This window comes from Excalfactoria chinensis, chromosome 6, assembly GCF_039878825.1.
Source record: "Excalfactoria chinensis isolate bCotChi1 chromosome 6, bCotChi1.hap2, whole genome shotgun sequence".
NCBI classification, from domain to species: Eukaryota; Metazoa; Chordata; class Aves; order Galliformes; family Phasianidae; genus Excalfactoria; species Excalfactoria chinensis.
The window spans coordinates 25,271,978-25,299,908 of NC_092830.1; the positions used below are offsets into that span (position 1 = coordinate 25,271,978).

General features: G+C 61.0%; 5 protein-coding genes across 17 annotated transcripts in view; 4 read left to right on the forward strand and 1 right to left on the reverse strand.

Moving 5' to 3' along the window:
* Window positions 1-2,990, forward strand: part of HPSE2 (heparanase 2 (inactive)) — an 85,538-nt gene extending 82,548 nt beyond the window's left edge. For all 12 annotated transcript variants that reach the window (XM_072339980.1, XM_072339982.1, XM_072339973.1 and 9 more), the window contains 3 exons: window positions 1,268-1,413; window positions 2,143-2,289; window positions 2,363-2,990. In XM_072339980.1, the coding sequence (XP_072196081.1) occupies window positions 1,268-1,413; window positions 2,143-2,289; window positions 2,363-2,528 (459 nt within the window). In that variant the 3' untranslated portion in view covers window positions 2,529-2,990. The remainder of the gene's footprint in view (window positions 1-1,267; window positions 1,414-2,142; window positions 2,290-2,362) is intronic.
* A 155-nt stretch (window positions 2,991-3,145) lies between these two features.
* Window positions 3,146-7,848, forward strand: HPS1 (HPS1 biogenesis of lysosomal organelles complex 3 subunit 1). 2 transcript variants are annotated; one of them, XM_072339986.1, is made up of 18 exons: window positions 3,146-3,319; window positions 3,397-3,534; window positions 3,602-3,744; window positions 3,946-4,054; window positions 4,256-4,416; window positions 4,498-4,600; window positions 4,684-4,788; window positions 4,887-4,956; window positions 5,060-5,127; window positions 5,577-5,744; window positions 5,820-5,996; window positions 6,064-6,131; window positions 6,218-6,340; window positions 6,413-6,478; window positions 6,574-6,718; window positions 6,852-6,965; window positions 7,059-7,141; window positions 7,427-7,848. In XM_072339986.1, the coding sequence occupies exons 1-18, from the start codon at window positions 3,215-3,217 to the stop codon at window positions 7,587-7,589; spliced, it is 2,109 nt and encodes a 702-aa protein (XP_072196087.1). In that variant the 5' UTR covers window positions 3,146-3,214; the 3' UTR covers window positions 7,590-7,848. The 2 variants fall into 2 exon arrangements, with proteins under 2 accessions (XP_072196087.1, XP_072196086.1); XM_072339985.1 differs by having other exon boundaries at window positions 4,884-4,956; window positions 6,413-6,477; window positions 6,573-6,718; window positions 7,427-7,719.
* Window positions 7,849-8,512: 664 nt separating this feature from the next.
* On the forward strand, window positions 8,513-12,117 carry PYROXD2 (pyridine nucleotide-disulphide oxidoreductase domain 2). Its single transcript, XM_072340402.1, has 16 exons — window positions 8,513-8,798; window positions 9,058-9,077; window positions 9,236-9,329; window positions 9,402-9,475; window positions 9,554-9,700; window positions 9,803-9,947; window positions 10,060-10,121; window positions 10,213-10,310; window positions 10,438-10,579; window positions 10,672-10,806; window positions 10,888-10,960; window positions 11,040-11,196; window positions 11,279-11,433; window positions 11,523-11,629; window positions 11,715-11,835; window positions 11,930-12,117. Exons 1-16 carry the CDS (start codon window positions 8,615-8,617, stop codon window positions 12,010-12,012), a joined length of 1,797 nt encoding a protein of 598 aa, XP_072196503.1. The 5' UTR covers window positions 8,513-8,614; the 3' UTR covers window positions 12,013-12,117.
* A 1,486-nt stretch (window positions 12,118-13,603) lies between these two features.
* Window positions 13,604-18,837, forward strand: LOXL4 (lysyl oxidase like 4). Its single transcript, XM_072339924.1, has 15 exons — window positions 13,604-13,645; window positions 14,096-14,396; window positions 14,550-14,728; window positions 14,806-15,017; window positions 15,433-15,471; window positions 15,561-15,786; window positions 15,871-16,054; window positions 16,170-16,324; window positions 16,602-16,769; window positions 16,916-17,078; window positions 17,179-17,422; window positions 17,664-17,779; window positions 17,851-17,987; window positions 18,115-18,226; window positions 18,308-18,837. The coding sequence occupies exons 2-15, from the start codon at window positions 14,117-14,119 to the stop codon at window positions 18,376-18,378; spliced, it is 2,286 nt and encodes a 761-aa protein (XP_072196025.1). The 5' UTR covers window positions 13,604-13,645; window positions 14,096-14,116; the 3' UTR covers window positions 18,379-18,837.
* Window positions 18,838-19,904: 1,067 nt separating this feature from the next.
* Window positions 19,905-27,649, reverse strand: R3HCC1L (R3H domain and coiled-coil containing 1 like). The gene is made up of 7 exons (XM_072339925.1): window positions 27,581-27,649; window positions 23,738-25,026; window positions 21,066-21,241; window positions 20,915-20,985; window positions 20,722-20,817; window positions 20,457-20,597; window positions 19,905-20,358 (listed from the first exon to the last, which is right to left on the reverse strand). The coding sequence occupies exons 2-7, from the start codon at window positions 25,010-25,012 to the stop codon at window positions 20,303-20,305; spliced, it is 1,815 nt and encodes a 604-aa protein (XP_072196026.1). The 5' UTR covers window positions 25,013-25,026; window positions 27,581-27,649; the 3' UTR covers window positions 19,905-20,302.
* Between the last annotated feature and the right edge of the window lie 282 nt (window positions 27,650-27,931).

The window sequence follows — 27,931 nt, forward strand, 5'->3', positions numbered from 1 at the left end:
ATCACTGTGCTTCCACTCCTCCTGCAGATGCTGAAGGGACACGTTGGTCCCCACACTGCCCTAAGCATCTCTGCTAAGGTGGTTGGCAGCAACAGCACAGAGAGCTCTGCTAAGCCATAGCTTTTAGGGGAGCACCAACAGCACACGGAACTTGAAGGGTGGCCTCTAATTCCCTGAGGACTCCCTTTGAGTCCTGTAGCATCTATCACTCCCATAACTTGCCAGCAAAGCCAGCATCTTGCTGGTGGAAATGCTCAGAGAAAGCAAGAAACCCCACAGTGCTGCCAGGAAGAACTGTCTAACAGGCCATCTTCAGGCTTGGCCAGAAGCAGCAAGAGGAGGGCAGGAGGAGGTTTTCCTCCAGCCCTCTGGCAAAGCTGACCCAGCCAGTGGGAAGCAGGCTTGGATGTCCCTGTGGCAGGCCGAGTGGCACTGCTGGCACCAACGAGATGGGTATTCCTCTTGGCTAGTAGCTACTGCAGACAGAGGGACAGAGCCCGGTCCTGCTGAGAGGCCCTCTGAACATGCCCTTCCCACAACCCTGCTTCATTTACCGCACACCTCCCAGCTTCTGCAGCGGATGAGCGGGGGGCCCTGCAGACGGTGGCCGCCGGCAGTGCACAGCCTCGCTTCCCTCCCCAGGGCCTGGGGCCCATCCTGTGTGCTAAGCGAGGCCATGCCCTGTGGGAAAAAATAGTATGTGGTGATGTAATTAAAAGGCTGCATCATTAACGCATGTGTGCAGGGGCTGAGCATTTCCTATTTCTCGAGTACTCGGCTTCCCTGTGCTATGGTCTTGGGTACTTAGCTCCACAGGTGGCTTTAGAAGAAATACTCCTGGGGAGTGGAGCACCCCAGGCAAACTCCAGAGCTAGTGTTCCATCAGCAGAGTGGGGAGCATAGGATAGGTCGAGGGGCTCCAGCCTTGCACAGCAATGGGGTGGATGGTGTCATTGTCCCATGTGGGCTGTGCGTGGCTCTGCAGCGTGGCCGTGTGTGGGTCCACGGGATGTGAGACAGCATCCATGCTGTTCTCCACCAAGCTGCACGGCCTGAGCTCCTTTAGAGGATATTGATGTTTCTTAGTGTGCAAAGCAACGTACTCCTTCCTTAATCTCTTTCCTGGAAACAGCTATACCATTTTGGCTTGATCCATGCCAAAAAATAAAAGCTCACCCCAAAGCAGACATCTGGCATAGAATATTCTCACCCAGGCAGCCCAGACTCTCCTGGACTGGTGCTGCTGACTGTCCTCTCTGCCCTGCAGGACTACTGGCTGTCCCTGCTGTACAAGCGGCTCATCGGACCCAAGGTGCTGGCCATCCACGTGGCCGGTCTGCAGAGGAAGCCCCGGCCGGGCAGGGTGATCCGTGACAAGCTCCGCATTTACGCCCACTGCACCAGCTCCCACAAGTGAGCCATGCACAGTGAGGGAGGCTGGGGGCCATGGGGCAGCACCCGCCTGGGAACAGGGACAGCGGCCGGACAGCCCCGGCAGCAAAGATCAAGGGGGTGGATTTCATGAGGGGCCCCCGGTCGGTCGGGTTACCTGCCCAGGAGCCCAGCCTGCTCATTGTTTCACTGATAAGGTCTTTCAAAGAGCCCCAGCAAGCAGTGGGGGGCGGGGGGGAGGCAGCCACCTCCTCTGCAGACACAAGTTGCTATTGTGGAGGAGGAGAGGCTGTTTCTTTACACAGTCCAGATGCTTTCAACATGCCTCCAGCTCGGTAGGAAACCTTGTCCAGTAACTGACAGGTGCAAAGTGCTTTATAGCCTTTGTTTGGGGCTGTCTGATTAAGCAGGGACAGAGGATCAGTGTCTGGAGCTGTCAGTTGGTTGCCCGGGGTGGTGGGGGGCAGACGCCACTCACGTACTGAGCTTCCTCAGTTCTCAGCCTCCTCCTTGCAAGGTCCTGGGGGGGGGGGTTGCCCCCAGCTGCAGGGATGCCCTCGTGCAGTGCCACTCCTGGCCAAGGAGGGTAAGGGAAGCTGGGAAGCTGTCACGATGGGGAAGTGACATCTCCCTGCGGAGGGTGATGCCCAACCCGGATGACTGCACACACACCCCAGGCCCTTTTCCCGGCGTGATGTTCTCGGGGCAGATGCCAACACACCCCCTCAGCCCCCGCTTTCCCCTTTGCAGCCACAACTATGTGCGGGGCTCCATCACCTTGTACATCATCAACCTGCATCGCTCCCGGAAGAAAATCAAGCTGGCGGGGACGCTGCGGGATAAGATCGTCCACCAGTACCTGCTGCAGCCCTATGGCAAAGACGGGCTGCACTCCAAGTAAGCGCGGGGTTCCCGCTGGGGACCACGCCGTCCTTGGCGCCGCGCCCCTGACCCTGTTCTGCTCCCGCAGGTCGGTGCAGCTCAACGGGCAGCCTCTGGCCATGGTGGACGACGGGACCCTCCCCGAGCTAAAGCCCCGGCCGCTGCGGGCAGGCCGCACGCTGGTCATCCCCCCGCTGACCATGAGCTTCTACGTGGTGAAGAACGTGAACGCGTTGGCCTGCCGCTACCGATAGCCCGCGGCCCGCGACGGACCCACCGCTCGCTCCCCGGGACGCGCTGCTCCTCGGCAGCACGGCGCGGGCACCGCATCGCACCTCCTCCCCGCTGCCCGGACGCCTTCCGGCCCGGCACCTTCTCCCCCCACCCGTGCCCGCTCCGCCCCGCGCACTGACGGCCAAGCTGCGGGGCTACACCGGGAGGGTCGGGGCCGAGCCCGCCCCGCGTGCGGGGAGCTCGCGGCGCGCATGGAAGCAGCTCCCTCTGCTGCCGCTGCGAGCGCGGCCCGGACGCCGTGGGACGGGGGGAGCCGCGCGGGCGGGGCCACGGCTGTAAATGTTGGTAATTAAGTTAATGAGGCCCGCGACGACGGGGAGCTCCGCGCCGTGCGAGGCGGCGGCTCAGGCTGCGGGAGCGGGGGGGTGCGGGCTGGAGCAGCCGGGACGCACCGCGACGGAGCGTGAGGGGTAATAAAGCTGCGCTGCCCACCGCGTCCACCTCTTCTGTTCGCCGCGGGGCGGCACCGGAGCTGGGGCCGAGAGAGGAATCGAAGCGCGACCGGAGCGGGGCACCCCACTGCCGGGTGCGCGCTGCAGGGCCGCGCCGGGCCACCGGAGGCGCTGCGCGCGTGGGCGCGGCGGTCACGCGCGGCGGAGCAGGAAGCGGCGCGGGGCGGGCGGAGCCGCGGGGTCCCGTCCGGGCTATGCGGTGCGTGCTGATTGCCAGCACCGCGGCCGAGCTGCTCTTCTACTGGGCCGATGCCGCCTTCCTCCGCCGGCTGCGGCCGTCCGCCGCCACCGCCGCGCAGGTGGGGTGAGACGGGACGGGGCGGGGTGCGGGGCGGCTTACAGGGTCCGTGGGATGCTGACCCGGTGCGTGCCCCAGGGCCCGGCGGTGGAAGACAGCCTCAACACGCTGTTCGCGCCCCTCATCATCTCCTGCACCGCGCTGCTGGAGAAGCTGTCGGACACCTACACCTGCTTCAGGGCTGAAGGCGGGCGGCACCTCCACGTCCTGCACATGGTAGGGCCGGGTGGGGAGAGCCGGGGGGTCGGCCGAGCCTGTGTCCTGACCCCGCTGCCGGTTGCAGTTCGGGGATTGCTTGTACATCGCGGTGAACGGCGACGGGACGGAGAGTGAGGACGACCTGCGCAGGACGCTCTTCGTGCTGCGGCGCCTGGTGGAGGCTCACTGCGGCCTCGTCACGCTCGACGCCCACCTCATCCGCAAGGAGTGAGCAGGGAGCACCAACCGGCACGGGCTGGGGTACAGGGGTGCTGGGGGAGCTGCCAAGGTGGGAGGGTGGGAGCATGTCCCATAGTCGGTGTCCCCTTTCAGCGAGACTCCCATCTCCTTTCTCTGCGCTGTGGGGGTCTGGGTTGCCCATCCATCTGGGACATCTCATACATGGCTCACATTCCATGGCCATTGCAGGCTGCGGCCAGCAGATTCAGAGCGGCGGGAGCGCATCTGGAGCCTGTTGAGGGGGCTGCTGGAAACGTACATCCACCTGCGGGAGGAGGACCAGAGCTTTGCCGTGGAGGTAACGTTCCTTGGGACCTGCTGAGCACATCCCAGGGCTCGTCCAGGCTGGCAGCGGGTGATGCTGCATCCTGGAGAAGGGCTCCTGGTGGGGATCTTTGAGCAGCCCCCAGGTTGTGATTCAGGAAGCAGCCCAGCCCTGCCCTGCACTGTGCGGTTGGGTCTGCCTGGCTCAGCAGCCTCATCCCAACCCACACCGCAGGCGGTGGAGCGGCTGATCCACCCTCAGCTGTGTGAGCAGTGCATTGAGTTCCTGGAGAGGCAGGTGGTGCAGCATATCAACGCCAGCCCCGAGCGTGGTGGGGATGAGGTGGGACATGCCTTCCTCCTGGTGCACACCAAGCTGCTGGCCTTCTACTCCAGGTGCGCCTGGCCCTGGTTCCAACACCCTCCCAGGACAGCTGCTGGCCCTTCTGCTTGACCCCTCTGTTCTCCGTCCCACAGCCGCAATGCCAGCTCTGTCCGCCCTACTGACCTGCTCACCCTCATCCTCCTGGTGCAGGACCTGTATCCCAGCCAGAGCGCTGAGGAGGAGCTCGGCCCACAGGTGTGGGGGAAGTGGGTTTTGGTGCCCCTGGAGGGTAATATCTTGTGGGTCGGACTTTGATTTTCTGTCTTTCCTCTCAAAAGCCTGCAGCAGGGAAGTTGTTGCCGCAAGGACCCAAGAGAAGCGAGAGCATCCCTGTGAGCAACCCTAGCTCCCACAGAGCTACAGAGAAAGAGTCAGATGATCAGGTGAGAGTGGGTGGCAGCCTTAGGGAGCTGCAGCATGGGATGCTGGTGGTGCTGCCCTGCAGCCATAGCACAGCTGAACCAGCCCTCCCTGCTAGCAGGACGCTGATGATCTCTCTGCACCTGAAGTCTACTACACACCTGAGCCCTCACCAGGCAAGCAGAGCACAGGTGAGTGCCAGGTCTGGCAGTGCCCTGGGCTGCCCTGCTCCACAGGAGGTTTGGGGCTGCATGGGGGACCAGCAGGTAGAGCAGAGCTGCTGCATTCCTGCAGGCAGTGAGAGCTGGTCAGAGAGCCTTGAGCTGGTGGGTGATGGGGATGCAGATGCTGCAGATGTCCAGGTGAGCACGGGCGACATGATTCCACCTGTATCTGTGCCTTCCCAGCCTGTCCTGATGCACTTTGTTGTCTCTGATCCTCACTACTTTTCCCTTGCTGTTCCATGTCTATGAGTGTCCCAGCCTGTGGAGGCATGTGGCACATCCCCTGTGTTGTGCATGACTGTGACAACTCTGGGGTACTGCTTGCAGCATCCCCTTCAGTGTCTGTGGCAGAAGGTTGAGGTTCTCTCAAAGCAGTCTGCTGTCTCCCTCTGCTGCCTCAGGTTTTCCGGGCTGCTTTCTTCCCTGCACTGCTCTGCAAGCATTTGCTGGTCTCTGCAGAAGGTGTTTGCAAGCAGCCTCCTTTCTGTCTACTGCTCTTGCGGGGTACTTGCAGCTTTCAGGACATTGGTTCCATCACCGCGTCCCTCGGTTGATGCAGGGGCTGAGCATCTCTCCTCTCTGCCCAGATGGCAGAGGACCTGCTCCAGACATTGAGCCCTCTGCTCCCAGAAGCTTCGAACCCCAGGAGGATCTTCCTGGAGGCCAACCTGCGGGACGGCAGCTGCCTCTTGCTACCACACACCATGCACTGTCTCCCGCTGTGGCCTGGCATCTCCCTCGTTCTCCTGACTAAGGTAAGGTAAGCTTTAAGGCAAGGAGAACAAGGCTGGGCTAACTCCTGCCTGACCTGTGTCCCTGCTCCATGACAGGGCCCCACGAGCCACGTGGCTGTCACCTTGCACCAACTGCTGGATGGGTTCCTGGTGCTGGAGAAGAAGCTGGAAGAGGGGCAGGAGGTGGGAGCGTCCCGTGCCCACCCCTTCCTGGCTGAGCTGCGGCAGCGCATGGATAAGTTTGTGAAGAAGCTGAGTGGGCAGGATGTGCAGGTGAGTGTGGGAATGCATGGACCTCATCCCACAATCCCTGTAGCTGGATGCTGAGCCCCATCTCTAGTTACAGAACGCCTGGGTGGAATTCAAGAACAAGATATTCTCCCGGAGCGAGACTGGGAGCAACTTGGAGTGAGTATGGGGTGGCCAGTATGGGATCCTTGCTCTGCCTGAATGCAGACCCCCAAAGCAGGATCCCTCCCCTACCTCCCACTTAGGCTGCTGCATGCACTGGGCACTGTGAAGCGACAGCTCTGCTCTGTATATCGCCAGCTCTTCCTCACCCCCACCAGCCATAGCCTGTCCCAGGGCCTGCGGGACCGAGCCCAGAAGCTGATGAGGTGAGGCTGAGGGGTGTGGGGACTGCCTGCAGCTGGGATCCTCATTGCTGCTAACTGCACCTCTGCCTGCAGGGAGAAGCTTCTGGACTGGAGAGACTTCCTGCTGGTGAAGAGCAGGCGCAACATCACCATGGTGTCATATCCGTCCCTGTGGCCAGGGTGGGGTGGGAGGTAGAGGAGAGGGAGGTTTCCACAGGGTACCAAAGTGATTGGACACCCTTAACTGGCCCCACATACCTGGAGGACTTTCCTGGCCTGGTGCACTTCATCTATGTTGACCGCACGGCTGGGCAGATGATGGCACCATCGCTCAGCGTGACAGAGAAGTCCAGCTCAGAGCTGGGCAAGGGGCCACTCGCTGAGTTCATCAGGAACAAGGTAGTGGTCCTGCAGTGCCTGGGGCAGGCACGGGGCTGCTGTAGGTCTGGGTGCTGAGGGCTGTGCTGGGGCCATGGGAGGGGGCAGTGGGTAGAGGTTTGTGTTCAGGTGTGGAGTGCTCCCCTTCCCCTAGGTGTGGTCCCTGATCGCACTGGCCCGGCGGTACCTGCAGAAGGGCTACACGACCCTCATGCTGCAGGATGGTGACTACTGCTGCTCCTACTTCCTCTGGTTTGAGAATGAGCTGGTACGTGGGCTGTGAGCCCCTCTGCCCACACCACGGGGCTCCTCGTCCCTCCCCTTCCTGGTATAACTGCTCTATGTTGTCATCCATCCCCAGGGCTATAAGCTGGAGGTGATGGAGGTGCCTGTTCTCTCTGATGACTCTGCACCTATTGGGATGCTGGCAGGGGACTACTACAGGTGAGCAGTCCTCAGCCCTGTTATTGGGCAGAGGTGACAGGGAACATGCTGAAATGGGCATCCCATGTGCATTGGTGTGCATATAGGGGCACTAAAGGCAGCAGAGTGGCACCAGTGGAGGACCAGTGCCATCTGGACAGCACAGCCTGTGTCCCCAGCCTGGTGCTGTGATCATGGGCCAGCAGGGATGGATGTCCTTGCCAGAGGCCTCCTAGGGGAATTTGGTTCCAAAGGGGCACAGCCAGCGCTATACCCTGCAGAGTTATCCTTGCTTTTCCTTCCTAGGAAGCTGCTGCGTTACTACAGCAAGAACCAGCAGACGGACGTGGTGAAGTGCTACGAGCTGCTGACTGTGCACCTGGGCATCATCCCGTCTGAGCTGGTGGTCCAGCAGGCCTGCAACTTGGCCCAGCGCCTCTGGGAGCCCTCCCGCATTCCCCTGCTCTGAGCTGGGACCGGGATTAAAGCGGGTGTGGGTGTTCCTCGTGCTGCTTCTTCAGGGGGTGCGCGTGTGCTGGGCTGTGCCTGGAGGCAGCCACGTGCAGCCTCGCTGTCATGCAACCCGGTCAGGGCTTGCACTGCACTGCCTGCCTCTCCCCCTCTCCCTTTTGGCGAGCACCCAGCAGCCTCCTGGGAAAGGCTGGGAGTGGGGCTGAGAGCTTTTTGGCAAATCACAGGCTTGTTGAAAAGTGCATTTCCAAAGCTGGATTTATGGTGTTGGCTTGGCCTCGCCGCCTGGCTTTGGCCAGAGAACAAAACATCATAGCCAGTCTGCACTGCAAACTGCACCTCATGCCCCCCATCTGCACCCCTAAACACAGGGCTGTGGGTTTGAGGTCCTCAAGCCTGGGGAGCTGGGGTGCATCCTGTGTACCCCCAGCCCATGTGCAGCTCCTGAGCACGTTGGTACTGAGCTGAGCGCCAGCACGTGGTGCAGCCGAGGCAGTTCATGTGTCCTCCAGACACATCTGCTGTCAGTGCATGTGCAAGCACTCTGAGCTCCCTCTGTTCCAGGGGTTCCGGCTGTCCCGCACAGCTGAGGCTTAGCACTGTGGCTTGGGGGGTGCTGGACCATGGCAGGGCCTTTGCCCTGTGCTGCTGGGCAGGAATTTTTCCAGCTGAGCAAAGCACTGGGGCCAAGCCAAGCCCAGCCTCAGGCTGTCCCTTTCCCAGCTGCTATGGAGGGGCTGCACTCCCCTTCCCTGCAGCACTTGGTGGCCATCTGCCCAGACGGTTGCTCTGGATCTGTGCGTGCTCCCTGGGCTGCAAGCATCAGGCAGAATCTGACCGTGGGGCTGTGCCCATCTGCTCCCCAGCCACTCTGAGTGCCCCAGGCAAAGGCTGGCTGAGGTTCTGCTGCAGGCACTGTGTCCTGCCCAGCCATCCCACAAGCCCTGAGACACAGTGTCCAGTCCCTTGCCAAGGTGTCCCCTGCCCTGGGCCCCCTGCCCCCACCGCGTGCCCGGAAATCCCATGAGAAGCACTGCCATGAAAGCAAAGTCCAGGAGCTACAAGCACAGCGTGGAGATGTCGGCCAGGCTCTGTACAAGCCTGGGTGCAGGCTGTGCTGCCCGCAGGCTGTGGGGCCAGCGCCTGGCTCATAGCAGGACCACTGAAAAGCTGCAACGAGAGTATGATGCCGTGGTGATCGGGGCAGGTAACGAAAGTCCAGGAGCTGGTGCGGGTGGGGCAGCCCCCAGCTGTGCATGGATGGGCATGTGTTACAGCTCCCTGGTGTGCTGCTGGCGTGGGGGTCTGAGCAGAGCTGGGGTGGTGTGTTGGGGTCCAGGAATGTAGGGAAGGAGAGGGTGTTTGCTGATGCCTGTATCTTCATGTCCAGCTATTTGGGTGCTCTGCAGCTGTGCATGGCAGGGTGCCATAGGGCTGCCCTGGCTCATCCCCCTCTCTCCTTGCAGGACACAACGGGCTGGTGGCAGTGAGTACCGATAGCAGAGCTCTCACCTCCATCCCCAGTGGGGGGCATTGGGAGGAGGGTCTGCAGCAAGCACTGGGAATGGGGGTCCTACAGAGGTTTGGGAAGCAGGGACTTCCCTGGCAAGGTAGTCCCCATAGTGTGACACGTGCTCCCTGCAGGCTGCCTACCTGCAGCAGGCAGGGCTGCGCACGGCTGTGCTGGAAAAACGCCACGTGCTGGGTGGTGCAGCTGTCACTGAGGAGATTGTGCCAGGTACTCCATGTGCCCCTTATCCCCCTGCACACTGCCTACCCCATGCGTTGTTCACCACTTCATGTTCTCCAGGCTTTAAGTTCTCCCGGGCTTCCTACCTGCTCAGTTTACTGCGCCCACAGATCTATGCAGAGCTGGAGCTGCAGGTACTGCTGCCTTCCTGGCATGCTGGCTGGGCTGTCCAGCCATCCCTGCAGTTTCCATCCTGACCTCGTGCCTTGCAGCGGCATGGCCTGAGGGTGCTGCCACGGGACCCCTACTCCTTCACCCCACTGCTGGAGGACAGGAGCCCACCCCGCTCCCTGCTGATGGGGCACAACATGGCCCAGACCCAGCAGCAGATCGCCCAGTTCTCCCAGAAGGATGCTCAGGTACGGGGGCAACGCCTGACCTAGCAGCCTCACTGCCCATCAGAGCAGTAGGGATGCTCATGGTGGGATATCCTTGTCTGGCCATCCTCTGTCTCCATTCAGGCTTACCCTAAGTATGAGGCATTCATGGGGTGCTTGGTGTCTGCCATCAACCCGCTGCTGGATGCCCCCCCTGCAGATACAGCTGCCCTAGGGCAGGGCTCCCTGCTGCAGAGGCTCCGTGCCCTGTGGCCCCTGCTGCAGACAGGTGTGTGGAGACATGGGGAATCCCCATGGTGATGGTGGCTGGCCCAGCCCTGGGCACTGGTGGCCACCTCCTGGTGCAGCCATGCAGGTCCCAGAGCTGCCTTTTCTGACAGGGCTGGCAGTGGGGCGGCAGCTGCCCCACTTCTATGAGGTACTGACAGCCCCAATCTCCAAGGTGCGTGCTAGCAGCAGTGGCATCCTCCATGCGTGCTCACAGGGTCCCAGCCACAGCTCACCCCTGAATCTCTCCTTGTCTCCTGAACCAGATCCTGGATCACTGGTTTGAGTCAGAGCCCTTGAAGGCCACACTGGCAACAGATGCAGTGATTGGGGCCATGAGCAGCCCCCACACCCCAGGTAGCGGGTGAGGGTCCCATCCCTTCCCTGGACCTTGTGACTCTGTGTGCTGGTCACTGGAGCTCTCATAAGGGCATCCTTGCCATGGGGGACACATGCAGGGGACAGACCTCATCCCCTTGGCTGACCTACAGGTATGTGCTGCTGCACCATGTCATGGGTGAGCTGGAGGGGCGGCGTGGTGCCTGGGGCTACGTGTCTGGGGGCATGGGGGCCCTGTCCCAGTCCATCGCCCGCGCAGCAGCCACCCATGGAGCCCACATCTTTACGGAGAAGGTACGGGGTTTCTGGGCTTAGTGTGTGCTGTAGGATGTTTGCTGCTGGCTGTAGGGATGAACTGGGTGAGGTTCACCCTCTCTTCTGCCCAGGCTGTGTGCCGCGTGCTGCTGGGAACTGATGGTCAGGCACAGGGCATCGTGCTGCAGGACGGGACGGAGGTGAGGAGTAAAGTGGTGTTGTCTAACGCCTCCCCCCAGCTCACCTTCCTGGAGCTCACCCCCAAGGTATGAGGCCACCATAGCACTTGGCACAGGGTCAGGTCCCAGCTGGGTCACCCCATCACCACAGTGCCCTCTCCATCCCAGGAGCAGCTGCCAGAGGACTTTGTGCGGCGGATCCAGCAGCTCGACACACGCTCCCCCGTCACCAAAATCAACGGTAGGGACAAGGAGTCACCCTCACCACCCTCGGTCAGGCATGCTTGAAACACTTACACACCCCACTGTCCCCATCCAAGTGGCAGTGGACCGGCTGCCTAGCTTCCTTGCTGCCCCCAACACCCACGGCAGCCAACCTTTGCCCCACCACTGCTGCTCCATCCACCTCAACTGTGAGAACACGCACCTCCTGCACCAGGCTTACACTGAGGCTGCCCACGGACACCCCTCCAGCAGGTAGGAGGTGCTCACCTCGCCCCCTGCCCACTGCCCTGGTGGTGCCAGGGGGATGTTTTGTGGCCATGTCTCACTCCCCCAGGCCCATGATTGAGCTGTGCATCCCTTCAGCACTGGACCCAGGGCTGGCTCCTCCAGGCTGCCACGTTGTGTCCCTCTTCACCCAGTACACCCCATATGAGCTGGCGGGTGGGCAGCTCTGGGATGAGAAGGCTCGAAATGCTTATGCAGACACAGGTGTGTAAAGCATGAATGGAGCAGGATAAGGCCTGGTGCACCAGTCCTTGCTTATGGGAAGAGTCACCAATGCCTCCATTCCTCCGTAGTGTTTGACTGCATTGAAGCCTATGCCCCAGGCTTCAAGGCGTCTGTCATCGGCAGGGACATCCTGACACCACCTGACCTGGAGAGGATCTTTGGGCTGCCCGGTGGGGTGGGTGCTGGTGTGCTGGGCTCTGAGCAACATTCCTGTGCCAGCTGGGGAGGGGACACTGCACACACAAGGGCTCTCTTTGCAGAACATCTTTCATGGAGGGATGTCTCTGGACCAGCTCTACTTCACCCGGCCGGCACCATCCTACTCAACCTACCAGACCCCGGTCCCAGGCTTATACCTGTGTGGGAGTGGAGCCCACCCCGGTAAGCATGGCTGAGAATGGGGCTGCAGGAGGAGGATAGGGCTACATAGACAGGCACAGACTCCTGGTGCAGCCCCATTCCTGCTGCTTTTCAGGAGGAGGTGTGATGGGTGCAGCGGGACGCAATGCAGCCCAGGTGGTCCTCAGGGATTTCAGGCGCCTGCGCTGGTGGAAGTGAAACTGACTTCACCTGCACAGGCGTGTGGCTGCAGTTGTTTCCAGTGGCCCTGGCTTCCCATCCATGCCGCGAGCCAAGCATGCAAGGTAGCATCCCCTGTGAACAGGGCAGTGCAGGCTGGTGCAGTGTCCCGAGAGGTGTCAACTGTCCCAGTGCTGTGACACGCACAGAAATAAACCCACCACAGACTTTGCATTTATAACTCTTTCTGTGGTTTTTCAGCCCTTTGTGCAGCTCCTTGTGTGCTCTAGGCTGTGATACCCTTGGCCTGAGTGCAGAGCACATCCTATGTCCCCCCCAGCACGGGCAGCACGGGGCTGCCCACACCGTGTCTGCTTATGTAGGGCACAGACGTGTCACTGAGCAGTGAATGGGGACAGCCAGCCCCTTGCTGGGGTGTGTCGTACTCCCAGCATCCTGCCCCGTGCTGCTGCTGAGAGCCATGCACAGCAATGACAGAGCTCACATCCTCTCCCTGCCCTCTTCCTCCTGAGGACAATGCTCCCGATTCAGCTCCAGGTTTCTCCTCCCGCTGGGCCCTAAATACGGCGTTTCCGGGCTGCGCTGCTGCACCTGAACCGCCTGAATCAATATTGACCGGCCAGGAATAGTCCCGCACTCCTCTGAGAATAGCCCCGCACACCCGCCCCGCTGCCCACAGCTTCCCGCACGGGGCTGCCCTGCTGCAGAGCCCTATTTTTAGCTGCCGCAGTCACTGGCTGCACGGGGCTGCAGGTGTTGGTGACCGCTGCAACCCGGGGGCGACAACGAGGGGGGACACCCCGGTGTGCCGTGCTCACACCGAGCATCAGAGCATGGCCGCAGCCACGGGAGAGATCACGAGGTGGTGTCATGTGTGGGGATGTGGGGTGCCGGGGTGCTGCTGGCTCTGTCAGGACGTGGCAATGAGCTCACGGGCTATTCCCAGCTGTGTTGTTCCTGGCTCCTCCCGGCAGGAACCGGCTGCTTTCACTCCAAACAAACAGCCCGGTGGCCACTGGCACATTCCTGGCCGGCCGGTGGCCACCACCAGGGCACGGCGCTTCCTGTTTATCCCCATCCCACACTGGGTTGCTCCGGGGACTGCTGTTGGCCCCATCCCACGTCTGCTCTCAGGGCAAGCTTGGGGGTGGGGGGCATCCCCTGTCTGCACATCCAATCAGGGGAGGCAGCCCATGGGGGTCCCCACAGCCCACAGGTGCTCTCTTTGCACCCCAAGTTCTGGCACCATTGCAGCACCCAGCATGGGAGGGGGTCTTTTGGGGGTGATGTATTCATAAGCCCCATGTTCTGTCTGGCTGGGGACCTGCCCCATGGTGCTGTGAACTCTGAGTGGGAAACAGCCCCATCCTAAGGTCCTGCCTTCATTCTCGGGGTGGGGGGCAGCGGGCTCATCATCCCACACTCTGACCCTCCGTAAGCTGCTTTGCCTCAGAGCAAGGCTGGGCAGGGTGCAGGGCTGGGCTCTGAGCCTCGTGTGGCGGGGGGAGGGGGGGCCAGGGCTGGGCTGGGCTCCGTGGGCCCCCACCCGGGGCTGCCTCACCATAAAAGCAGCAGCAGGCGGTGCTCAACTGCAGGAGAGCTGCTGGAGGGCGGCTGGAGTCAACACCGCGTCCACTCACCGACAGCCAGAGTGAGTGCCAGGGGCTGAGGTATCTCGGGTGGAGGTGGGGTAAGTGAAGCATCTCCCAGTGCTGCCAGTAGGCATGCAGGGGGAGAGGGTTGGAGATGTCGGCTGCATGCAGGGGGGGAGAAGTGATGGGTTTCAGGTTGAGGACAAAGGGGTTCTGTGGGATCCCCACCCACAGCCAAGAGAATAGGCATGAAGCAATAAGGGCAGCTCTTAGAGCTGCTGGCCACCCACTGAATGTGGGGTAGGGGCTGTGCACAGCATGTGGATATGGAGCTGAGCCCATAGGAGCCCAAGGAGGGGACCCTGACAGCTGTGTACAGGGCAGGGACAGGGATGTTACTGCTGTGCAAGGAGGCACGATGCTGCCTCATCATCACCATGCTATGAGCTATGGGAGGGTTTCGCCCCCGCACTGTGTTCCCTGGGTTCTCAGTGTCGGGCTGTCCCCAGGCATCCCACCTCAGAGCTGCAATGGTGATGCTGGCCGGTCTGAAACCCATCCTGCTCCCACTGGTGCTGGTGCTGTGCCAGGCGGCTCCCAGCACACAGGAGCCGCAAGAGGTGCAGCTGCGGCTGGCAGGGCCTCGGGGACCGGCCGGGGAGGGCCGCCTGGAGGTGCTGTACCAGGGCCGCTGGGGCACCGTGTGTGATGATGGCTTCGACTTCCACGTGGCCACCGTCGCCTGCCGGCAGCTGGGCTACACTGCAGCCATCACCTGGACCCACAGTGCTACTTACGGCCAGGGGGAAGGTAGGGAGCAGCTGAGGTGGGCGGGGGGCTGGATGGACAGCAGCTGCTGGGGGAAACCTGCACAGGGTGCTGTGGGAGGGGATGGCATGGGGGCACCCACTGGGTCTAGGGTGATGATGCTTCATAGTGACCCCTAGTTCTCCATCCCCCCAGGTCCCATCTGGTTAGACAATGTGCAGTGTGGGGGCAATGAGGTCTCCCTGGCTGACTGTGCCCACAATGGTTGGGGCACAAGTGACTGCCATCATGGCGAGGATGCCGGTGTGGTGTGCTCCGGGCAGCGTCTACATGGTGACTCCAACTTGATATCTGCCCCTGCTGCACTGGGAGAGGTGAGTAGGGGCTGTTCATCCATTGAGGTGGTTGGGGGTCAAGGTTGGGCTTATTACCCACTGTGGCCATCCTGCAGGGGCCAGGGCTGAGCTTGGAGGAGGTGCGGATCAAACCCATCCTGGCACGGGCTAAGCTGAGCATGCCGGTGATGGAAGGAGCAGTGGAGGTGAAGCACAATGGGCGCTGGAGGCAGGTGTGTGATGCTGGCTGGACCCAGAATAACAGCCGTGTAGTGTGTGGGACACTGGGCTTCCCCCGTGAGAAGCGTGTCGACACCAGCTTCTACAGGTAGGGCTGGATGGATGTGCCATGGGGAAGGGATGGATGGATGTGCCATGGGGATTTGGGGGATGGTGGAGAGAGCCTGCTAGTGGAGGGATGCAGTTGTAGCTAGAGGCACGGGGCACGTGTCCATGCCTGTGTCCCCTTCTTTGGGACTTCAGCTTGGGTTCAGCAGCAGTCAGGGACTGCAGGATGGGTGCAGGCACAGGAAAGCCAAGACTTGTGCTGGGCTATAAATACAGCCTATAATGAACCCCTGCTGGTGCCAGGCGTCTTGTCGTCCCGCCTGGGCATGCAGCACAGCCGGATTTTGCACAAGATTGTCACTGAGAACCCCAACATGCAGTGGGGTGCTAGGGAAGGCAGGGATAGGGGCACAGCAGTGCTGAGCCCCCAAACCTCCTGGCTCTTGTCCTTGCAGGAAGCTCTGGAACATGAAGCTGAAGGATCCCAGCTCCAGGTAGGACTCAGCTCTGGGCAGGGGGCACCAGTATGGGAGCCCTCCACCAGAAAAAACTCACACCTCTTCCTGCTGCTCTCCTCTGGCAGCCTGAGGAACCTGAGCCAGAAGAGCAGTTTTTGGGTGCACCGTGTGCAGTGCCAGGGCACAGAGCCCCACCTGTCACACTGCCCCACACAGCTGGCTCCCCCAGCCCCCAGACAGCATGCCTGTCCCCACGGCATGCACGCAGTTGTCAGCTGTGTGCCTGGCCCTGCCTTCCAGCAGAACAAGAACAGGGGCGAGAAACCTCCCCGCAAAGCCTCCCTGGGAAAGGTGAGCTGTGGCACGGCCCAGTGCCCTAATCCCAAGGCAGGCGCCCAGGCAGCACCCACTGAGTGTGATTGCTCCTCATGCCAGGGTCTTCCCGTGCGCCTGCGAGCAGGTGCCCACGCTGGTGAGGGCCGGGTGGAGGTGCTGCGCCATGGGCAGTGGGGCACCGTGTGTGGCCGGCGCTGGGACCTGGCAGCAGCCAGCGTGGTGTGTCGGCAGCTGGGTTATGGCACAGCCAAGCAGGCGCTGCTGGGAGCACAGATGGGTCAAGGTGAGGTGGATGAAGGGCAGGGACCTCCTCCCCCAGCCGCTTCTGTCCCCCAGTCTGGGTGTGTGCAAGGGGATCCAGAGTGGGCAGAGAGGCAGGAGTGCTCCCTCTGCTCCAGGCCTGGGGCCAATCCACATGAGTGAGGTGCGCTGCATCGGCCATGAGCGCTCCCTGGGTGAGTGCCGCTTCCAGGACGGTGAGCAGAGTGGGTGCCGCCATGATGACGACGCGGCTGTCCGCTGCCACGTGCCCCATATGGACTTCAAGAGCCAGGTGAGCCCCTGCTCCATTGCACATCTCCTCCATGCAGAACCCAACTGCACAGACTCTCCACAGACAGCCCTGTTGCACATCCTCTCCATGCAGAGTCCTTAGCTCCCTTCCTGCTATGCATGCTTGGAGCAGCCCAAGAGGATGGGAACAAGTAGAGCAACTTAAGCCACACTGATGTGTGGTGTGCAGGACACACTGAAAGTGGTTGTGTGTGATGAAGGATGCACAGCGCTTCCTGCCCCACAGCAGCACTGTCCTAGCCCTTCTCTGCACACAGGTGCGCCTGGCCGGGGGCCGCAGCCCTGAGGAGGGTGTTGTGGAGGTGCTGGTACCAGTGCAGGGCAGGCTGCAGTGGGGCACAGTGTGTGGAGCTCAGTGGGGGCTCAACGAAGCCATGGTGGTCTGCAGGCAGCTGGGGTTGGGCTTTGCCAGCCATGCCCTACAGGTGAGCATCATTAGTGTGCTGGGATGTGTTGGCATACAAGACAGCCCTGGGGCACATGTGTTTAAGCCCTGGCAGTACTGGTATTGGTACTAGGAGCTGATGGGTCAGATGAGGACTGACCTGAGCATTCTATCTCCCTCTGCCAGGAGACCTGGTATTGGGCAGGCAGCCCTGATGCCTCACAGGTGCTGATGAGTGGGGTGCACTGCACAGGCACAGAGCTGGCCCTGCAGCAGTGCCAGCGCCACGGCCCCGTGCACTGCCCCAGTGGCGGGGGACGCTTCTCAGCAGGGGTCACTTGTACCACCCGTGAGTACCCGGGGATGCCCATCCTCCTGGTGGGACCCAGCTCTGCACAGAGCAAGGGGTGGCAGTGTTGAGGCCACTGGCCCTGTTTCCTTTGTGCCAGATGCCCCGGACCTGGTGATGAATGCCCAGCTGGTGCAGGAGACAGCTTACCTAGAGGATCGTCCACTGGGGCTGCTGTACTGCGCCCATGAGGAGCGCTGCCTGTCCCGCTCTGCCGACACCATGCAGTGGCCCTACGGCTACCGCCGCCTGCTCCGCTTCTCCTCCCAGATCCACAACCTGGGCAGAGCTGATTTCCGACCCCGGATGGGACGGCATGCCTGGACCTGGCACCAATGCCACCGGTGAGTCTCCCACGTCCCGGAGCCAGGCTGGGCACCAAGCAGCTCCGTCCCCCTTGGCTGTATCCCTCCTACACAGCTCCCACCCTTGGCAGAAACCGTCCCGCCCGGAGTAATTAGCAGCGTCCGAGCCAGCACTGTCATTAGGGCTTTATTTGGATACAAGGCTGTAATTTGCACGGAGCTGCTCTTCTCTAGGTGCTGCCCGTCCTGCCCTGGCCCCATTCACCCCCTGTCCCCACAGGCACTTCCACAGCATTGAGGTCTTCACCCACTACGACCTGCTGACACTCAATGGCTCCAAGGTGGCCGAGGGGCACAAGGCCAGCTTCTGCCTGGAGGACACCAACTGCCCCGAGGGTAGGTGGCACCAGCACTGGGGCAGAGCACCCCCAGCCCCGCCATCCCTTATGTCCCCCCCATGTCCCCAGGGCTGCAGCGTCGCTTTGCCTGCGCCAACTTTGGGGAGCAGGGGGTGAGTGTGGGCTGCTGGGACACCTACCGGCACGACATTGACTGCCAATGGATCGACATCACCGATGTGCCACCAGGCAGCTACACCTTCCAGGTACAGGCATGGAGGGACCCCATGTTGGGAGAGGAGGGCTGGGCACCTTTAGCACTGCTGGCATCTCCACAGAGGTGCAGTACAGCAGGCAAAGTGCCCCCAGCCCCGTGCCCATTGCCCTCTCCAGGTGGTGGTGAACCCCAAGCACGAAGTGGCTGAGTCAGATTTCTCCAACAATGTGCTGCGGTGCCAGTGCAAGTACGATGGGCAGCGCGTCTGGATGCATGGCTGTCACACAAGTAAGGAGGGTGGGGGCGAAGGGGGGTGACTGCACAAAGGTTGCCACGTCCTGACTCCACCAACACCTCCACTCTCCTCAGGTGATGCCTATGGTGCTGACGTGGTGAGTGAGATGGAGAGGCGTGAGCGCCTAGCCAACAACCTGGTGTAAGACCCTGTCTCACCCTACACTCATGGGCACCCCAGCCCCTGCCCTGGCTGCAGCAGCACCTGCCTGAGCTCAGGGACTTGATGCCTGCCCTATTTATTTCTGCTACCGTGGAGGATGGAGATGAGTATCATGGCTGGTGCAGGGGCCAAGCCCCATGCTGCCGGGGGGACCCCAGCTCCAGTGCTCTGGTGCCCCCACCGGACAACTACCTCAGCCTGCCTGGCCCCAGGCACTGCCACCCATGCACCAGTTATGTCCTCAATAAAGGTGCTGTGCAATGGGACAAGGGTGATGTGTGGTGATATGGAATACTCCACTGCCCCCCCAGCCCAGTTCCTATGCAGCCCTGTGGGGCTGGTGCCAGGCAGCCCTGGCTCCTGGCCTACCCACAGGCTGGGGCACCTTGTCTCTGACCCGGCTGACCCTATGCACACAGCAGGGCAGCCAGCTCTGCGGCAAAGCGGGCCGGCAGCCAGCCCCCAGCTGCCACAGTGCAGCCCACGCTGGGCTTTCCCAGGCTGTTCCTGGCAGCTCCCTGCATCCCCAGAGCAGGGATGGAGCAGCTTTGTCCCTGGTAGCCCTTGCTCATGGGGACAGGGTGGGGACACAGAGAACAACATGCCCCTGGTTTGTTTCTTTCCCCTTTTAAAGGAAATAAATGAGAATCCCAACCAATAAGTCACCAGGTGCTGCCACCCCCTCCTGCCTGCATCCCATTCCCATCCCCATGCACCGATGCAGGACATAGATAGGGCTTCCATCCCCTGCCTCAACCCGTGCAGCCAGGACCAGTCCCCACATGCTGGCCCCAGCACGTGGATAGGCCACGGGACGGTAGCCCCAAGCACAGCCCGTGGCAAGGCGCGTGCTGACGGAGGCTCATTGTGCCAAACCCCCCTGCTCACTGCCGGACAGCGGAAAGATGCTTTCCATGTGAGAGCATCCTCTCACCCTGAAACTTTCCGCTGTCTGGGCCACCTGGCTGAGACAGAGACCAGCTGGCAGTGGGGCCAGCAGCCGCAGAGCAGGGTCATGACCAGTTCCTCTGCCACTGCACTGGGGACAGCCAGGGGGCAGGGGGTGGCCAGGGCAAGGTGGAGGTGACACATGGCACTGCTCCACACTTGCTGCTGAGGGCATAAGAGCCCCACAAACAATGGCCCTAACAGTTCTGAGGTGGCAGGACAGGCTCTGTGCTCTGCGGGAGACGTAGGGGTGGGTTTGGGATGGTGAGGTGATACAGAGAGCTCTGCAGACCTGGGGGAAAGGCAGCTCCCAGCTGCCCACACCGCTCCGGGGGCAGGGCAGGAAGCCCCCGGGTGGGGAGCGCAGCCCACATCACAGCCCAGAGCCGGCTCAGGGCCGGCCCTTCCCAAAGCTGGACAAGGATTGCGCTGTTCGAGGTGGCGGATGTAAACAGGGTCCCTCTGCCAGCACATTCCAGCCCTTCCCCAGGCCATCCTGCCCAGCCCACCCTGGAGGGGAAACCCCTGCCTTGGAGCTGGGCACAGCATGCACACCCCCGGGGCACCCCACGTGCATGAACATGCACTGCAGCTGGAGGCGATGCTCTCAGCCAGCAGGACAAGCCCTGCATCCTACAGTGCTGCATCTCCCCTTCAGAGGCAAGGCAAAGCAAAATAAATGGTATTTATTAGCAAAATAAAGGACATTCTCACTCACAACGCTCAGGGTGGCTGTGGCTGACCCACGTGGCATGTGCTACCACAGCCCTGGGAACAGTCCTGGGACACCATGGCATATCCCCAGCTGGCCCTCAAGCACCCTGCAGCTGTGCCCTTGCCTCTTTCCTGAGAGCCTGCTCCACCTGGCACAGAGCCTACATGGCAGCAGTAGCACCAGCTCCATCCCCAGGTGCGTGTGCCCCTGGCAGCATCACCAGCACCATCCCACTGCGGGACATTCACTCCCGGCCTTCCCAGGCATCCTCCCGCTGCTTGTTCTCCAGCCGCTTCCTCTCTGTGGGGAAAAAGGGTAAATCCCAAACCCCCATTTCCCCCAGCCCCACAGTCTGAGATGAATGGTGCGACACAAACAGAGAGGTTCCCAGAGCTCACCCCGTGCCTCCTGCAGCTTCTTGCGCTCAGCATCACGCTGGGCAGGGGTCTGGCTGCTGCGCACCCCCAGGGCACCGATGACCAGCCGCCGTGCCAGCGCAGCTGACGTTTCGGGACGCTCCTTGGCTGGGTGCAGAAAGTCTGGGGGAGTGGAGTGGAGCTGTCAGCATGGGGACCCCAGTGGGAGGCAGGCACGGCACCAGTTGAGGTGCCAAGGTACTGGGGTGCCTGTGGTACTGAGTCTTCCCACAGTGCCCCCACTCACCAGCATATGCCCTCGCCTTGGCTTTGGCTGCCCGCGTGCCCTGGGATAGCGGGCGAGTCTTCACCATCAGGTGCTTGGTGCTGAGGGCATCACGTGCTGCAGGGAAAGCAGCACAGTGCCATGCAGCCAAGGGATGCACACACATGGTGCCCCCTGCCCACCCACTGCATACCCCACAGGATGCTCACAGTACCTGTGATGGGACTGGAGAAGATCCCCAGAGCGTGCGTATCGTCCACCCACTTGATGTCAAAGCCCTTTTTCCTGATGGAGAGATGGAGGGTCAGCAGAGCACCATGGCACTGTGCACAGCACCATGGCATCGTGCATTGCCGTGCACTCACTGATAGCTGCAGAAGATGCGCAGCAAGTCCTCGGTGCGGAAATCCGGGGGGAAGTCATAGATCTCAATGACGTGGGGCAGCTCGGCATCACTGAGGTCTGGAGCGGCCGGCTCAGCCCCGTAGTAGTTGAAGCGAGGCTCCTGCAGGCTCTGCTGGTGCTCTGAGCCCCCTGAGAGCTGTGGGGACAGAGATGGTGCTGAGCAACCCCCACCCAGTGCGGGGAGCCCATAAATCCCAGGGGCTCCCTTGGGGATGTCCTGCCCCGGTGCCGCACACTGGTGCTCCACTAGATTAATGGCAGTGGGCATTGGGAGATATCGACTAGGGCTCACATATTTTCCCATTGCTCTTTTCCTATTACAAGCATTCCAGTGAGACATGGACACGTGCTGTCCAGGTGCAGGGTACCCCAAATCCACCTGAGTGCTGCAAAACCAGGGGGAAGCCACATGTCTGCCTGCCCTACAGGAGCCCAGCAAGCCCCATGTCACCATCCCGTTCCAGACACTGCAACGGAAAAGCCATTGCTCCCCAACAAGCCAGTTCCACCAGTTCAGCATCTGTGCTGCTAAAAATGGATGCCTTATTTCTAATTTGAATTTGTCTGGCTTTGGTTTCCAGCTGTCGGTTCTCACTCTGCCTCTGCTGTATGGAAGAGCCCCTGGTCCCTGTGACAGCACTGCTTGCAGTAATCACTTCCCAACCTGCCCCTTGACAAACCAAACAGACTGTGCTCACTGAGCATCTCACAGTCAGGCATTTCCCACAGCCCTAAAACATGACGGCTGTAGCTCTTTCCTACCTCTCCAATTTTTCACCCTTCAGTTTAAAATACGGGTGTCAGTCTCCCCCTGCCAACATCACAACATGGGGGGGCACACAGCCGCCAGCAGCGCCGGTGCCAATGGGATTCCCAAACATACCATGCTGTAAGGTGTGGGGCTGCAGGCACATAACTCAGCCAGGTCCCCAGCCTGATCCCCCAAGTGATCATAGCTGAGCACGCCACGGCTGGGAGGTTAGAGCCCATAAATCCCAGCCAGCTCAGTCAATAAAAAGTGCTCGTTCCAACCATTTTATGGAGAAGATGGATTCATGTGCAAGTGAGGACGGCGGGGAGGGCTGAGTTACAGAGCTGGCGGGGCAGCCCAGCACCACCCGGGACCATCCCCCACCCCAGGCAGCAGCACATACTCATTGGGGTCTGGCACCCCACGTGGCCCCAGGCAGGATGGAGCCTGTGCAATGCCCTGGGGTGCATGGGGCTGGTGAGTGGAGCCCATGACCTTTACAAATCACTGAGTGTGATGAGGATTGGAGCACATGCGCCACCACCACCAGTGTGAGGACCTATGGCAGTGCTGTCCCTTGCAAGCAGCACCCACCATGGCCGCAAGGAAATCATTCCCATGGTTAATTACCCTCCACTGATTTCCAGTCTGAATCTGTCTGGCTTCAGCTCGCAGCCAGTGGATCTGGGATGTTTTTTCTTGCTAGATTAAAGAGCCGTCTGCTATCAGAAATCTCTTCTCCTTGCAGAACGTCATAAATCTCGCTCTCTGCCAGCTCTCCGCAGCGCATACGGATTCGGTTATGACAAAGAACACTACTAATTTCCTCGTCCTTTTTGTTAATTAACAACAGCTTCATGTCCCCAAGCGGACGCGTCTGCCTCCCAGCAGAACAGAGGTGTGGGGAAACACCAGGAACAGGGGTGGAAGGGTGAAAAGGGCCACTTCCCATTGAGAAATCCCTTTTTCAGGTCCTTATTCACCTATCTGGGGAAGCTTCCTGGAAATCTAACCTTTTTTAGAGCACCTGTACGGGGCATCCAACAATGATGCTCCAGAGCTCCCCATTGAGCTAATTACCTGCAGCACTTCTCAGCCACATGGCAGGCAGGAACAGAGGAGCACCGTGCAGCATGCACAGCCCCAAGCAGCTCAGCAGACATGGGATGAACTCAAGAGGGGTACTGAGACCCCAGTTCCTCACATACACTACCACTAGGCACCGTCTGCCACCTCACACCCTGCATTCTGTCACGGCTGGACATTGGTTTTAGACAATATTAGCGCTGTTTGTTACTCCAGCTGCATTAACGTCGCTCTGAAAATTACCCATTTTTATGCCACTGATTTAAAATGCAATAATGGATTTCCAGTCTGGCTGCAAAAAGACACACTTTTCCTAGCGAGCAGCGGGGAAGCGGCACGGCTCCCAGCGCTGTGCGGCTCATTGTAGTAAATCCAACCCCACGCCTACAGGAGGGGATGGTAATGAGCCACAGCTGATTAAGAAGCCGTAGTTTTCAGGAAACTTCACGTTGCTATTTCAATGGGATCCCATCCGTCTCGGCCCGTTTCTTTATTACTGGCCCTGCTTTCATGAGGGTGCTGTTGCAGTTTACGGCTCTCAAGCACGTTTTACTGATTGCACTTTACATACCGGTAAGGGGAAGAGCTCCCCCAGCCTTGCTGGCACCAGGCAGGTCCCAGAAGCATCCTCATGGCACTGCTCATGCCATGCACGGCTGGAGGTGATGGCACACACACAGGCCATGCACCATGGGGCTTACCTCGGTGGCCATGGGGACACCTACGCCCCACACACTCCATCCCTACATGCCAGCAGGACACAACCCAAGGACAGAGCCATCCCCACACACATACCTCCTCCAGCAGGCGTGGGTCCAAGCAATCCCCATCATCATTGAAAAGTGCATCCCAGCTCTCGGCAGTGTCTGGGCTGCTTGGGGTCCCGGCACCAGGCTGACTTGGCTTTAGGGAGCTGCCATGGGGACATCCTTCCTCATCCTCCTCTTCCTCCGGGTGCTGCCGCTGACAGTCTTTGTCCTCATCTGCTCGTGTCGGTTCCTCAGCCCACGATCCAGGTGAGAGCTGTTCCATGCTGCGACACAGCAGCTCCAGGGGTTTCAGGGGCTGGGGGCTGTCCAGGGGATCTCCATCTCTGGAGCCACTTTCTGAACCCCCCGCACAGCTCATCTCTTCACCAGCCCCCAGCTCACCGCTCCCATCAGCCACAAGAATACCCTCCCCTCCATCGTGTCCAGCACCAGAATTGGCCTGATCCTTGCTGGGCGGCAGCTGCTCCACATGCTCAGGCAGGAGCTGGGATGTGCTGCCCATGTCCCAGTCCAGGAATGCTGTCGTGTTCCCTGTCCCGGCTACACAGGCAGATCCTTCTGGGGCAGCCACAGTGCTGCCTCTCTGCCTCTCTTCCTCAGGGTCAGTGGAGCAGCCCTGACTCTGCCCTGCAAGGACAGACTCATCACACTCCCTCTCCTCCTCGTGGCTTTTCACACTCTCCCAGCTGAGCTGGGGTGTGCTGTCCACATTCCCTTCTCCTGCCTGCCGCAAGGCACCCTGTTCTGTGCACCCTGAGCACTCCATAGCTGCACCCAGGGAGCTGTGCCCCAGAAGCTCCGTCACATTGCCCAGCTCTGTCCGATGCACCGTGCTCAGATCAGCTGCCGTTACACCATCAGGATCTCCACCATGCTCAGGGGCAGCCACAGGATGGGCACCCAGAGGGTTTGGCATCGTCCTCACCCCATGGCTGTGCTTCCCAGGCCCTGCATCCTGGGATGCTCTGCCTGAGGGCTGTGCAGCAGCTGGCTCCAGGCTTGGCTCCCTCACACTGGGTGATGCTCCCACTGCCTGTCTGTCCCCAGCAGGGGCTGCCTGTGGCTCCTTGGCTCCGGCCTTGCTCTCCCTGCTAGCCGCTCTGCCCACATGCGTCCTGGCTCCGGGGCTTCGCCTCTGCCCCTCAGAGCCACCCCTGGGGATGTCTGGTGCTGGGTGCTGCTTCTCAGGCTCCTGGAGGCTGGCAGCCACCGCTTGTGCCGCTCTCTCCCGCCTTGCTTTGGGCACATAGAGGGCCATGTCAGGCTTCCTGCGGCGCGCCCGGCTGCCCTCTGCCTCCATTGTGCCACCACCACCTGAAAGGGAGAGAAGCGTTACCACCACTGTGCCCATACCGCAATGGTGCCAGTGTGATGAGCATCGGGATGTCCTGGCAATGGGCTGCGGCTGTGCCAGGCCGCCCCATCCCAGTGGAGATTTAGTTTTCATCATCTTTGGCACAACCAGGCACGCCACTGCCTGCCGGGCCCCGCGCCCCTATAAATATGCATCGAGTAGCATTTATGGAGACGGATGGTGTGGGGGTCTGCGCTGTGGCTGAGGGGAAGGCAGAGTGGGGCCGGGCCGGGGCCCCGTGATTAATCACTGCCCACTCTGTTTAGGGGTATTCATCACGGGCCGCTGTCAGGTAAATCACTGGAAAAACACCTCTTCAGTAATTAATGTGAAGTGACGGATGGACAGCCCCTGGGCCCATTAATCTGGAACATCAGAGCCTACTGAGATTATGAATGTCAGGATGCATAAACTGCCGGCGGATCAATAGGGCCAGGAATCCATCCAAGGCTCTCATTTCCGCGGCACCTCCGGTACATTAGGCTGCAATCCCCTCCCTGCCAACCACACCAAACACAGCCTCGGGGGCAGGTGGCGGAGCCTCGTGGGCTGCAGTGCCCGACGCTAAGCTGGACCTACCGATCCGGGACTGCCCGTGTAACCTGCCTCACCCAGACAGACAGATGGATGGAGGTATCAGAGCGCAGCCCATCCTCAAGGGGTCGTGGAGCTCCTCCAAGGGAGTGGGGATCTCCAGCGCTGAGATGGATGAGACCAGCTGGGATGCTCCGTGCACATCCCAAGTCACCTCCAAGGCACACGGAATTTATGGGCTCCTCAAAAGTTTGCCATTCACCTTGCCTCACCCTCCAAAGCAGATGGTGCTGCATCAGCCAGACGGCGCTGGGAGCACCCTCTGCATGTGCAGCCGTGCCAACACACAACTTCTTCCCTGGGTACAGCACGCAGGCTGCAGGTCTCAATCTCCTTGCACAGGGCAGGGCATCCCCACCGCTCCCAGACTTTGAGAGCTCACCCTGCAGCACAGCTCTGGCACAAGGCTCTGAGGTCTCAGTGCAAGCACACAGCACGGTGCAGCGTGCCAGTTCCTGGAAAAGTTGAAGTGCCACCCAGCGCCCTCCCTGCAGGCTGCCTCATTTCCTGGCAGGGCGCTGTATTTTTAGCCTTCGAGGTTTCTAATTCCACTCCATCCATCCTGCCATCAATAGAGCACGTAACCCTACAGCCCTGACAGCGAGCAGGGGACTGCAACACCTTGGCCACCGCGGTGCGGCATCGCCCGTATGGGACCACGCGTAGGCAATGTCACTCTTTATAGCCTGCTGCAGGCTGGGTGAAAAAAATATACTGCTATCCTAATAAACGCAGCCACGAGGAGATTCTAAACAGCCCCGATTAGAATGCTACCGCACAGTGCTGGCACCAAGAGAGGGGACGGCAGGCAGCTGTCCCCACTGCCACCTCCCTGCCCTGCTCTGGGGAGCAATGCGCTCAATAGTGGGGACAGCACGCATGGGGACAGCAGAGCGGTGACATCGGTGTGCTGGCAGACATGCGGAGAAAAGGGAGATTTCAATCGTGCCTCGTGCTTCTGATGCTCCAAGGAGATACCCGGAGCGCCGCAGACAGGAGGTGATTTATGGGACGATAACGTCCCTCGACAGCTGCAGGGAGAAAAGGGACGGCACAGCAGCAAATGGAGCTACGGGCGGAGGGGAATGCAAAGGGCTTCGCGAATACGGCAGGGCAGGTTCAGCACAAAAGGGAAGAGGGCTATTAATAAATAGGGAGGGAGAGAAAATTAATGACGGATCAAAAATAAAGGGCAACATTACTGTTTTTAACCAGAAAAATGCAAATGAAGCAGAGGCCTCACCAAAACAGCTGCAGGGAAGCAGAAACAGCCCCGGCACAGAGCAGACACCTGGGCACGCTGCTGACCCCAGCTCGTGGCATTGGGTCAGAGTGGCGGGCACCGATTTCTGTGCAGAAAGGAATGGGAATGCCGCAGTCGGGTGCCCTGAAGCTGCTTCAGTGCCCGGTGCCCAGAGGGTGCGGGGGGCCGTGGGCTTTCCAGCAGGGCTATTTCAGCAGAATTACCGGGCAGAGCTTTAGGATAAGGCGGGCAGGACACAATTTACGCGAACATCGGGGTATCGTTTTACAGCAGCTCGCAAACTTTCATTGGAGCGGTGAACTGTAATTAAATTTGCGACCGACAGCGAGCCGGGCAGGGAAACCGCTCGAAGGATCCGAGAAACGCGGGCAGGGAACGCGGTGAGACGCAGCCTGGGAAAACGAAGCGAATGCGGCTGGGGGAAACCGGGCCGAGAAACGGGGAAGGGAGGCGCGGAGCCGCGCAGCAACCGGCGCCGAGCACCAGGCGGGGATCGCGGCACAGCGGGGGCGGGGCAGGGCGCACGGCTCGGACCGCTCTGCCCCTTCCCGGCCGCGCAGAGAAGCACCGCCGGCCCCCACCCCGTTCCAGCGCCCCGGCTCGGTCCTGCCTGCCGGGCTCGGGGCGGCGTGCGGGGGTCGCGGGAGGGGCGTTACCGGTCACCGCGCCGGGTCCCCCGCCGCTCCGCGTTGCCGCCGCCGCTTCCGCCGTGCCGAACCCGCCCCGTCCCGCCGCGGGGAACGCCGGGACCTGTAGTGCGGCGGCACCGCACCGCCCCGCAACGCGGCCCCGGCGCCGCCCCGCGCCCCGAGCGGCTGTCGGGGCTGCAGCGCCTGGGAGCTGCCGGCGGTTGGCGGCCGTGGGCGCGGGGAAGGCGATGGCGGCGGGGGGGAACGCGGTGCCACGAGCCGTGCCGGGAGCGTGGTGACAAAGGCACCGTGCCCAAGAGCCGGTGGGGGTGATGGGCTCGGAGCTCCCGCTTCCTGCAGCGCTGACCCCGCAGAGGC

Excerpts from the sequence above, each read along its gene's own strand:
- LOXL4 (XM_072339924.1), top strand. The coding sequence starts at position 14,117 with ATGGTGATGCTGGCCGGTCTGAAACCCATCCTGCTCCCACTGGTGCTG. Across the intron at positions 14,729-14,805 it reads CCCCTGCTGCACTGGGAGAG|GGGCCAGGGCTGAGCTTGGA; the intron begins GTGAGTAGGGGC and ends GCCATCCTGCAG. Across the intron at positions 16,770-16,915 it reads TTGCCAGCCATGCCCTACAG|GAGACCTGGTATTGGGCAGG; the intron begins GTGAGCATCATT and ends TCCCTCTGCCAG.
- R3HCC1L (XM_072339925.1), bottom strand. The coding sequence starts at position 25,012 with ATGGAGGCAGAGGGCAGCCGGGCGCGCCGCAGGAAGCCTGACATGGCC. Across the intron at positions 20,986-21,065 it reads CGCATCTTCTGCAGCTATCA|GAAAAAGGGCTTTGACATCA; the intron begins GTGAGTGCACGG and ends TCTCTCCATCAG. Across the intron at positions 20,818-20,914 it reads CTTCTCCAGTCCCATCACAG|CACGTGATGCCCTCAGCACC; the intron begins GTACTGTGAGCA and ends CTTTCCCTGCAG.
- HPS1 (XM_072339985.1), top strand. The coding sequence starts at position 3,215 with ATGCGGTGCGTGCTGATTGCCAGCACCGCGGCCGAGCTGCTCTTCTAC. Across the intron at positions 4,417-4,497 it reads CTGCTGGCCTTCTACTCCAG|CCGCAATGCCAGCTCTGTCC; the intron begins GTGCGCCTGGCC and ends TCCGTCCCACAG. Across the intron at positions 4,789-4,883 it reads AGAAAGAGTCAGATGATCAG|CAGGACGCTGATGATCTCTC; the intron begins GTGAGAGTGGGT and ends CCTCCCTGCTAG.
- PYROXD2 (XM_072340402.1), top strand. The coding sequence starts at position 8,615 with ATGAGAAGCACTGCCATGAAAGCAAAGTCCAGGAGCTACAAGCACAGC. Across the intron at positions 8,799-9,057 it reads TGCCGTGGTGATCGGGGCAG|GACACAACGGGCTGGTGGCA; the intron begins GTAACGAAAGTC and ends CTCTCCTTGCAG. Across the intron at positions 10,807-10,887 it reads TCCTGGAGCTCACCCCCAAG|GAGCAGCTGCCAGAGGACTT; the intron begins GTATGAGGCCAC and ends TCTCCATCCCAG.